This window comes from Acanthochromis polyacanthus, chromosome 5 (genome assembly GCF_021347895.1).
Source record: "Acanthochromis polyacanthus isolate Apoly-LR-REF ecotype Palm Island chromosome 5, KAUST_Apoly_ChrSc, whole genome shotgun sequence".
Classification (NCBI taxonomy): Eukaryota; Metazoa; Chordata; class Actinopteri; family Pomacentridae; genus Acanthochromis; species Acanthochromis polyacanthus.
The window spans coordinates 10202762-10214255 of record NC_067117.1 but is presented as its reverse complement, the minus strand read 5'-3'; the positions used below and the strand labels follow the sequence as shown (position 1 = coordinate 10214255).

General features: G+C 39.6%; 1 protein-coding gene across 1 annotated transcript; it reads right to left on the bottom strand.

The window, feature by feature from the left end:
• Nucleotides 1–3339: 3339 nt before the first annotated feature.
• On the bottom strand, nucleotides 3340–10946 carry odad1 (outer dynein arm docking complex subunit 1). Its single transcript, XM_022209788.2, has 14 exons — nucleotides 10696–10946; nucleotides 10051–10147; nucleotides 9767–9956; nucleotides 9548–9673; nucleotides 9104–9217; nucleotides 8948–9015; nucleotides 8684–8871; nucleotides 6372–6506; nucleotides 5730–5812; nucleotides 5313–5481; nucleotides 4090–4253; nucleotides 3872–3975; nucleotides 3687–3777; nucleotides 3340–3596 (listed from the first exon to the last, which is right to left on the bottom strand). The coding sequence occupies exons 1-14, from the start codon at nucleotides 10754–10756 to the stop codon at nucleotides 3525–3527; spliced, it is 1662 nt and encodes a 553-aa protein (XP_022065480.1). The 5' UTR covers nucleotides 10757–10946; the 3' UTR covers nucleotides 3340–3524.
• Between the last annotated feature and the right edge of the window lie 548 nt (nucleotides 10947–11494).

Sequence of the window (11494 nt, the reverse complement as noted above, 5' to 3'; positions counted from 1 at the left end):
AACAGCCGCAATCGTTTGCAAACCTCGGGAATGAGGCCTGGTTTTACAAAAAAAGTGATGTCCCCTCTGCTTCCTCAACACTGCTCTGAAGCATGTTCACTCATTTGATTGGCTGGAAAATATACCAGCACTCATGGCGGGCGGTTGCTTAGCAACAGCCATGGGCGGGTGGGAGGGTGTGAGTGTTGGGGGTGAGGCGGAGGGGAGGAGGGGGAGAGAAAGAAGTGGGGGTGTGGCATTCTTCAAGGGGGAGGGAGCAGACTGACTGACTGGGGAAATACCTGGCAAAGTTCCCAAATAAACAAATAGGAGGGAGGGCAGGAGGACAGAGGGAGACAGAGGACAGGGGTATTTTCTGTGTCCAGATAACAGGCTTGTCCGAGATAAAGGGAACAAGGCGTTTTAGTGCTTACATGGTTCGTCTCCAAAGCAGAACACGACCGGGGATGCGAAGTAGAGTGTATCTGGCAGAAAACTGAAAGTTGACAAGAACTTCAGGATCAAGCGCTGAATTGCCAGCTGCTTTAAACACTTTATTTTCTTAACACTGGGTGCAACTGAGACAAACACAACGGCTGTTTTAGTTGTGCCACAGATGAGCCTGTTTTTTCCAGAAACACTACATGTGCCTGCATGTTCTTCTTTGCATGACTGAGAGCACACATAGGATGGTTGGCTTCAAAGAGGATGAGGAGAACTAAATAAAACAATCTAAGCCGCCCGCAGTATACGTGAAAGAATGAACTAAAATGACAAGAAACACTGCTGGAAAATAGAAAGACTGTTAAGCTAAAAGAGGAGAAAAGGTGGAAAATGTGCTTATAAGGAGAGAAGGGGTAAAAAAAAAAAAAGGGAGGGGGCTGCTGTTCCTGGTAGGTTCAGCCTGCAGAAGGAGGTGGGTCTTGGAAATGGCTGATGCGGGCGGTCTCTACAGGCAATGAAGACTCTTTGTCAGGGGCAGGAAATGAGGTTTCAGTTGTGATTAAAAGGAAGGTTTCTATGGCAATGCAGAGAGCCGTGTGCACCGAGAATTTGTTGGGAGTGGAGGGGGCTAAGTGAGAGTTGAATTTCAAAGAAAGCAGCCTCCTCCATCTCATCTCCCTCCACCGCCACCACCCCTCTGCTTTTGCCACAGCACCCTTTTATCTCTGATAATCTGTTTTCATAGGCGCGCAGTTGAGACTGCAAGGGGGGATAATCTTGAGCAAACCGAGTCATTGGTCGATCAGTCACAAATGTTTGCAGAGTAGCAGTTTCTCTTCCCCAAATTGCTTCTGTCAAAACCTTAACAGGAAAAAAAACTTCAAGAGACAAGCTAATTAAAAGCACAGAACTCAGCATAATTAACCGAATGGCTCAAATGTGTCTCTTTCTTGTTTAGACAGGTACAGTTCAGCTGAAATACCCCTGTCACTGGTACAGTCCATGAATATGAAAAGAGAAACAGTATGATGGCATCAGTGTGACCTTTCAAACCTAAATATAGTAAAACGCTTTGTTAATTGTTTCGCTGAGCTGTTGGTAAAAATATGATTCTTAAAATAAGCTCTCCATCCTGATTTTCTCTTTTGTAGCTAGGAAGTAGCTCTCTGCAGTGAATGTCATCTTTGCCCCAACACAGGCTCACTCCAGGATGTTTGGATAAGGTGACATTTGAAACTCCTGAGGATCAAAGGGAATTTTTAAAAAATCTGTGCACATCGAAGCCTCAGCGATTGTTTTAGATGCTCCCGATATAACTGGCATACATGAAAAGTGGTATGATAATCTGCCTCATGTGACAGACTGTGCAGAAACTGGTACCGATGTCAACTGTTTGTCGTGTACTAAGAGATTAATGGAAAAGTCACAGATGACAGTTTATTCAAAGATCACCTCAAGCAAGTTTGAGGATATGTAATTCTCCATTCTGATTTTTATTCTTTTGAGAAAAAAAAAAGTTTCAAAGTGACACAAAGGCACACCCACACATGAGCAGACATTTTTTATTTAATAGCTGAATTGTTAAGATGCCTCATACATCAAGTTCTTACACTTGGATAAGTTGCTAATGACAGTCACCAGTGTGTGATTTACCACATGCTGATTGCAGGTACACACCTTTACCCTGTAATACAATACAATACAATACAATGACTTTATTAAGTAAGTTATTAGTAAGACCCAAATCTAGAAAAAAAAGACACAGGAAAAAATATGCGCTATTTGTATATACATACATATATTTGATATTTTTTTGCTTGTATATATATATATGTATATATATATATATATATGTATCCATCCATCCATCCTCTATACACCGCTTTATGCTCACTAGTGTTGCGGGGGTGCTGGAGCCTATCCCAGCTGACTCGGGTGAAGGCAGGGGACACCCTGGACAGGTCGCCAGTCTGTCGAAGGGCTACATATACAGACACACAATACCACTCACATTCACACCTATGGACAATTTAGAGTAACCAATCAACCTCAGCATAGTTTTGGACTGTGGGAGGAAGCCGGAGTGCCCGGAGAAAACCCACGCATGCACAGGGAGAACATGCAAACTCCATGCAGAAAGATCCCAGGGCCACCCTGGGATTTGAACCGGGGATCTTCTTGCTGTAAGGTGAAAGTGCTAACCACTACGCCTTGCAGCAAGTGCCACTGTGCAGCCCCAATCCAAACATATGCTGAGGGTAATTGATCACTCGAAATTGCCCGTAGGTGTGAATGTGAGTGTGATTGTTTGTCTGTATATGTAGCCCTGTGACAGACTGGCGACCTGTCCAGGGTGTCCCCTGCCTTCTCCCGAGTCAGCTGGGATAGACTCCAGCACCCCCGCGACCCTAGTGAGGATAAAGCAGTGTATAGAGAATGGATGGATATATATATAGGTACAAATGTTCCAGTGTTTAAGCAACACAGTGGTGGAGGGAAACTTAAAAAAGGATTCTTACTGGCAGAAATCTGAATAACTGAGTGAGATCAATCTACATACATCTGACATTTATAACCATGATTCCACAAAAAGAAACATGTTCAAAACCAGTGTGCACAGTGGAGCTCATCACATCCTCTCAGCAGGCCAATTAGAATTACAAAAGGTTCTGCTGCCCCCAACCTTTATGTTTGAGCATAGCAGCGAGTAACGTGTAATGAAGCGCTGCCAGTGAGGGAGGGCTGAGCTCAGACCAGACTCTATAGTCAAAGCCAGATGGCAGGTCACACTTCAAAAGGACAGCTGGTTACCAGAGTCTTTATAGCCACAAACCTAATTAGTTCCAACTAAACAAATCACACCAATATATAATACAACAGGCCATGCCAATGATTCATCATAAAAGGTGACAAACATATGACTTAAATGTTTATTTGTAAAAGCTGCAACAGTCAAGATGTCCAATCGGGTTGGTTCCATCAGCAGTCATGGCCTCCGTGAATCTATGCCACGGTAATGATGATTTTAATATGTGCACATTAACACTAACTGATCGGGTCACTGAGTCAGATTAGTGCATCTTCCAGGGAGCTGCCGTCTGTCAGTAAACTCCGGACTGATCTTTGAGGCTTTTTTTTGTCGCTCTCTGGGCAGGACTCTCCTTCTGCTGAGCCTACAGATCATATCAGGAAAATGAGACAAACAAAACACTTGAAAACCTGATTAAACCATGAATAATCATGTCATGTGACATTGCACTAACCTCCTTCATTATTCTTTTACGAAGTTCTGCCTGTGAAAACGGTCGTTCTTCCTCGTCAGTAACAGGAGATTCTTCTGCATCATAGTCCACACTGATCCAACCAACACACACATCCATCAGTTTAAACACATGTACACATTTAAGTACAAACATGCAGATTTCAGAATAATCCTTAAAAGGCCAACCGGTTCACTTCAGCTTGAATACGAATGCTCTGCTGAAGTAGTTCTGGATTCTGACCCAGAAGGATTTGGGCCAGATCTTTTGGATTGTAGTCCTTTTCTGGATCCTGTAAGAGTTAGAAAAGCAGAAACACAATGAATCACAGGGCAGAAATAAAAGAAAATACTGCAAATGCGATAGAAATATATGATAAATGCAGTCTGATAAGATGGAAGGCTACTTTAGAGTTGAGGAAAGCTTGTACGGTGAGCAGCTCATTGGTCTTCTGTTCCAGCAGACCGAGGTAGAACATGATGTTGTTCTCAGTGATCCCTGCAGAGGAGCCTAGCAGATCCTCTGCCTTGGAGCGGTCATACTCCAGTTTAGAGAAGATGCTGTTTATTCCTGCAAAATGAAAAAAAAAACTAAGAGTCAGGATTGAAGGACTGAAGACGTTGCTGAAGGAGAAGAGAAGGGTTTTTGGATCTGGGGTCAAAGAGGAGCTGAGGAGGGTGCAGAAGGTATGCGTATGATAAATGTGGAGCCAAAGTTGCCTTCTGTTCACACTTTAAAAATTTTTTTTAAAAACACTCGGTGTGTAATTATTGCACGTTTCTTCTGGCCAGATACACCAGATCTGGCCAGATCTCAGGGAAATAGATTTTCCATGAATAATGGGCTCAAATGAAGCCCACATTAATATTTATTCAATATGCATCAACTGAACTGTAAAAATGAATGTTTTAACTGTAGCTTCTTGAACAGTTTCCCATTGTTTTAGATTCCACATTAACTGTAAAATAAAACAAAACCAAACCAAAAAAAGTACAAAACTTCTACTTACATCAAAAATCTATGTTTTCAGAAATGGTTATTATTAGTTCTTTGACAACGTTTGATTGCACTGCACAGTTTCTTTTTCTATATTCAAATCAGCAAAAAATATAAATATTGAAAAGTGAATGGTTGACGAATTGCAAATATATTTTTTATGTTATTTTGACATATGTTGTTTCCCAATTTTGTAGTAAATTAACAGAGAGAAAGCATGAATTTAGAGGCCAAAACTGTAAATAATGTCCATATAAATAATCTGTAAATATCTGTAAATAATTATTTGTTAAATAAATTGATATTTTCACTTTTTGTAAATGTTTCTTTTCTTTTTCTTTTTGTAGTGTTTTACTATTTCTAATTTACTTTTGTGGTAACCTTGCTCTCAGACTTCCACAGTTTTTCAAGGGATTTTTAAAAATGATTTTTTTAACCAATTAATTGTTTTTTGTGCTGTACATCCTTCTCCATATGGGTTGAATTGTATGTTTGATTCACATTCCACATGTTCCACTGGGCCTTCTGTACAGGTTATACTATCAGTTTACAAGGATAAGTTATTTAGAATTATACTAAATGGTTGAAGAGTAAATGGAAACGATAGGTCTGTAAAGTAAATCACTGGTAAACCTGTCATTATCTCGTCCAGGATTTTGCTTATGCTGCTGCCTTGGTTTTCATAATCCTCCGCTTGAAGTTCAATTTCCTTTCGTTTCTCTTCAATGTCTCTCAGCTGTGACTGATGATCTTGCTCCTGCTGTAAACCTTTAACCTGAAACTGCTCCATCTCTTCTTGGATCTGTGGAGTCAAACAGATAAAAACACAAATAAAAGACAAAAACTGACAAATCTTCTGTCACAAACTGAGTAATCTCATGACTCTGTCTTGGTGTTCATTTAAGTTCCTAGTATCTTAAAGGATGACAGCCTTTGCCTGTTACTAGTGACTTTTTGTAACTGGTGTGACCAAATCAGTTCAGTTATTGCACTGGGTGGGAGTACAACCCATTTTGTAAAGTTGAAGCGAAATAAAAACAACACACTTACCTGGCTAATTTCATCCCTCAGCGCCTCAACCCCCTTCATTTGCTCAGTAACAAAATTATAGAGGGCAAAGTTGCGATCTTCAGCTGCACAACAAAGCAACAATACACCAGTGAGACACTTGCATATTCAAAGTCACCTTTTTAAAACTTTTTCCTTTTGAGCTGTAGTGGAGCTGGTGTGCTTGAGCTGCAACGAGGAGCAAAGAGTGTGGGTAGAGATAAAGGCAAGAGTTTCATAGATCTGCACACTCATTCTCATTTTGCATGGTGTTCAGTTACAATTCAGCCTTTTTAAGACAGAGATTATTTTTAATCCAAAAAACATCTAAATGCTTATATACTGTGTGTGTATCTAAATAGGTTTTAGAGGTTTAATCAATGACTGGAGAGGTCCTTAAATATAAAATTGTTAATAAAGGATATTGCTGTAACACATACTGAAAGAAATTCTGTCTTAAACTGCATCATTAAGATCAGTTCCTCTAGTTACGGATGAGTTTAAATCACTTGAACTTGTTTTATGGCTCTTATCTAGGTTGTTTTCGCCTGACTAGATCCCTGCTTGTGTTGTATAGCTTTGGATAAAAGCTTCTGCTAAATGAAATTGTAGAATTGTAGAGTAAATCATGTTGGTAAGACTCACCCTGGATGAACCTGGTGACCAGCAGGTCCAGGTCATCCTCCTCTGTCACAAGCTGATTCCTCTTAAACATCTCCTCCAGAGCGTCCAGAGACCCTTCCTCCGAGTCCATCCTGTTCTGCTCCTTTAGCTTTGATACTGGACAAAACAAAACCCATCACAATCGCATTGATATGAATAAAACTGCAAAATAGACGTTTATTACTCCAATTCTTGTCAAGTTCACTATACGCATATTCCTTGTTCGTCTGACTGCCAGTATTTGACAAACTTAAAACAATGACAAATCTGTACGTCACAGTCAATCCTCAGGTAGCAGGAAAGGTTCCCACAACAGTGGCTTACCTCTAGCTCTATAAGGTTTGAAAGTTTTAATAAAAGGTTCAATGAATGTTTCTTTACTTCTAATAATGTGCCTATTAGGTTCAAAGTAAACTGAGACTAATCTGTCAACATTCTGAGAATATTTGGAGCATGTTCTCAAAGCAACACTGAGAAAAAGTCTTCCAAATGGTACATTTTTTAAAGGATTTTTGTAAAATTATAAAGGATTCCTGTAATTTGATTTATTAACCAAGGTGATTTATTAACTGCAATATTCTCAGGATTTTTTAGGGACATTGTTGAGAAAATACATGATAGACATTTCTTCTGCAAAACATTCCAACAAAGTTTCGCACTGTTACAAGAAAACAGAGGGTAAAGATCCCAAAGCAACATTTATTTTAGGAATATTAGAGCGCAACGGTCTAAAAATGTCATCACTAAGCAGTAAGAGTATACTTTTTTTTTTGTCTTTAGAGAATGTCATTCTGCCTTTATGAAGAAGATTCTAGGAACTAAAAAAACTGACAAACAAAGCTTTGCACTGAAAATATTACAAGAACTTTGCAGAACTTTCACAGAATGTTTTTAGAACCATGAAATTCTAGCTGGCATTTTGTGTAGCAACAGTGCTGCTGTTCATCATCAGTCACTGACCTTTTTAAATCATCCTCTGGTGAGCCAAAGTACGCTCCAGTAGAAGACTAAGATCAATGTTACTAAGTTCCCGAGTTTAAAAACTGAGTGTTGTTTCTGATGTGAATTTGAAAGAGTAATTAAGGTTAAAACCACACAACTTTACCTGACTAAATTAAATATCAAGGAAAAGAGCCTACAGTATCATTAATGATGGAGACTAACCTGACTAATTTAATGATAAACCTGAAATCTGACAAAAATATTCAAGGAAAACCCAGTGAATCCAAGAATGTCCTATGAGCAAGCAAATTTGCAACCTTGGAGAAGTGCAAGTTAACAAATACTATCAAAGCCATCCTTTTCATTTCTCTTACATCTCTTCAGAAACACACTGGCAGGACTGAGTGTACTTTCACAAGTTTGTTGGTTGTTCTAAGCCAGTGGCAATGTTCTCTGTGCTAGTTTTGATTTAATGAGTAGTTGTACAACATTTACTTCCATCTCCATACTCCGTCAATAATTGTGAACTAGCTGGATCACTTGTGATATTGTTGCTCTAAATGTTTTATAGCGTATATTAATAGCAATGATTTGACTCACTGCAGTTAAAAATGAAACCTAAAACAGATTCTGCTGTAACTGTGTGATTGCCTATTTATAGTTTGCCACGGACATGAATAATAAACGGATTTATTTGATCCAGAATGTGTTGTTCTGAATTTCCACAATCAAATAACATTTGTTCTTATATTACTGCATGGTGTCTATCTTAATAGAAGAAAAATACACCTTAAACTCAGTTCTCAGCGTAACAACAGTAGGATTTTCTATTTTCTAGGCAGCTTGTGTTTGAGTTCCATGTTGACTGGATAGTTTGTTTGTATAGTACTGTTGTGTAGGAGTGTGTGCCTGAGTACTTGTGCAGCATAAACTGGAAAACAGTGTTGTTTCATACTCATTAAATATTCTTCTTATTATTATTTTCATCACTGCTAGTACCACTTAAACTTTTTCTATGATTTGATTATCAATGTGGGGCTGCACAGTAGATCGGTGGGTAGCACTGTTGCCTCCCAGCTATAAGGTTCCTGGTTTGGACCCAGGCCTGAGATCTTTCTGCATGGAGTTTGCGTGTTCTCCCTGTACATGCATGTGTTGTCACGAGGTTCTCCAGCTTCCTCCCACAGTCCAAAAACATGCTGAGGTTAATTGGTAGCTTAATTGTGCCCTGCCTTCGCCCTGAGTCAGCTGGGATAGACTCTAGCAACCCTAATGAGGATTAAGCGGTGTATAGATAATGGAAGGATGGATGATTATCGATGCCAAAACAGTAATATTAACAACCCTCTTACATTGTCTGGGTCCCAGTCCCTGGTCGTTGTCGCCCTCATTCTTCTTGCTGCACTTGGTGCTCATGAACCCTTTCGTATTGCTCTCAGACGCAATAACTCTCTGCAGTTCCTTCATCTCAGCGTTGTACTGGGCACAGTCCTTCCATGCCTTCTCTCGCATCATGGCCATCTTGGACTGAACCTCCACCCTTGAATAGAGGTTGCAAATACAATGTGAATATCAGACAGATTTGATTCCCATCACACAGCTACCTCAGATCTCACCTTGCATCGTAAGCAGCGTTGGATAGGTTGGTAACTTCTGTGGTCTTCTTGCGGACTTCCTGCAGCTCCTAGTGTGAATGCAGGGATATCTTTTAATATGACACCTGCAGAAAAGCTCTGATTTGTCGTACTATCATAAGTGATGTGACCAATGACCTTGTTCAGCCTGTTGTGAAGCTGCTGGAAGCGGACACGCTCGATGTAAAGAGTCTGCACTTCCTGCCTCAGGCGTTTGTTTGTACTCATCTGCTCATTGAAGCGAGTCAGGGCCTGGACAGAGAGCACATGCAAACTGAAAAAAAGTGTAATAAAATACGATGTGGTTCGCTTGGTGTAATTTATATCGCACATTTGATGCAACAGCCAACAAGTGCTGTCCAGCAGAGAAATAAGAAGAAAGCATTGCAAATTCACCTCACAAGTTTGAATACGAAGGTTAAAACCCAACATTGTTATTTATCCTGTGTAAGTTACCACCTTTCTTTTAATTATCTTAATACATTATAATATAAAAATTGAAAATGTGTATTCATAATGGACAAACAACAACAACATGAGTTCTTCATAATACGTTCATAGGGTGTTGAATTCATTACTCACTTTGTCCAGCTTGTATTGCAAATTAGCTATGGCCTTCTGAGCTCGCTGTTTCTCAGATCTTTCTGCAGCACTCTTACTGGCCTCTCCTTTTGTAACCTCTGCCACCTTCAGCTCCATCTTTGAGATCTGCCCAGTTAACAGACACATGGCACAAACCTCAGCTTGTCTGAGCAAAAACATCTGTAAGCAGGGGCGAGACAGAGCAAAAGCTTAGCCAACCTCTTTCTGTAGCTCTTGTTGACACTGCTTCTCTTCCTTGATCTGCTTGTCCAGCGTGTCACTCTCCTGTAGCAGAGCCTGGAGACACTGGATGTTCTTACTGTCCTGCTGCAGGCGGGAAACGGTTTTACAGGCACCGAGTTTCCGATGCAGCTCGTCCTGCTCCTTCAGCAGCTGCTTCATCTCCTGCCTTCATCCACACCGAGCAAACAATTATTATTATTAGGACGAACAGAAAACACACACACACACTGATTGTACTAGTGGCCATAGTGTGACTTTACTCTTGTTTGTGGATCTCCCTCTGGGCCTGGATCTTGTAGGCCTGGTGATCTTTCTCCAAGATCCGGTGCTGTCTCTGAAGTTTGCCTAACTCTGCCTCTGTTTAACAAACAGCACGAGTACATTATTACCGTTTAAACCAAGCAAGCAATAGCTAAATAATATTATAGGGATAGTACTACTACTGTTACTGATACTGCTTATTGATCCTGTACTTTAACTGGAAAAGTTTTTTTCTTTCTTTTTTGTTTTTTTTCTGAGAAAACACACTAAAGGAACACATTTAATATTGCTTTATTTTTTTATATAGATTTATTGCAGTAAATTCACAGCAGAAGAAAGCAATCTATTGAGAAAATCACTGTATAGACACTAATGCTGTTTTGAGAGGACCGGTTTTACTCACAAAATACAATACTATGCAATATGTTTCATTAAATTACAGCACTATATCAAATTAAAATCTAACAGTGTTTATAAAACCTCTTTTCCACTTTTTAAATATAAAATGAATGCAGGACTTTTATTTTGACAGCTTTTTTACGTTGTGATATTAATAGCTTAATGAAGAAAACAGATACCAGCATTCACAATGAGAAAAGGTGAAAATAAAGTCACAGAAAGAAGTAGCTAATAGCCAACATTACCGTCAGGATCCATGTCACTGTGGTCTGAGCGGGCACTTGCAGCAGGTCGTCCTTTATTCATGCTAACAACCAGTACTGCTGTTTAACATCAAATATTATATTCGTAGAAACAACGTTAGCCTCCGACCAGTTAATCAAACCGGCATTAAAAGCTGAAAGTTTGAAGAAATAAGCTCAAAAGTAAGCAGGGACCTCTATCAGGACCGAGCAGCGACCTGTGATGTTAGCAACCGTTGCTAGGTACACTGGGAGAAACGTCCCTGCGCTGAGTCTGTCAGGCAGCAGACTGTGACGCCTCGAGGTGTTCAGTACCTAAATGGAATAAATAATCATGCAACTAAAGTGTGGAAAATATATATATACAAGTCAATAATTTTGTGTTATTACTATTATCATTATTATTATTATTATTATTATTTCTTGGCTGCATGTAGTGACTTCATGGAATCTTTCCTGGTTGCCTGGCAACCTCACGATGATAATAAGACTCTTGACAGTAGCTGCAAGATGTGCACACATAATCCCTGTAATACTACAGAAGGTCATTTTCACAGTCTCTCTCTTTTACAGAATAAATAAAACAGTAATAAAATGTCAATTAGTGAATTTCAGAGGTGCTGATAGGTAGATTCAGACAGTCTGTGCTGAATAAGTTCTATGATTTCTGTACAATGTACAAAAACAAAACAAAACAAATAACAAAATGAAAACGCAAAAGCATGACATAATGATTAAAAACTAACAAAACGAAAAAATATGGATATTCCAGCAACTGGGTTAAATAAGCATCTTAAAAAAC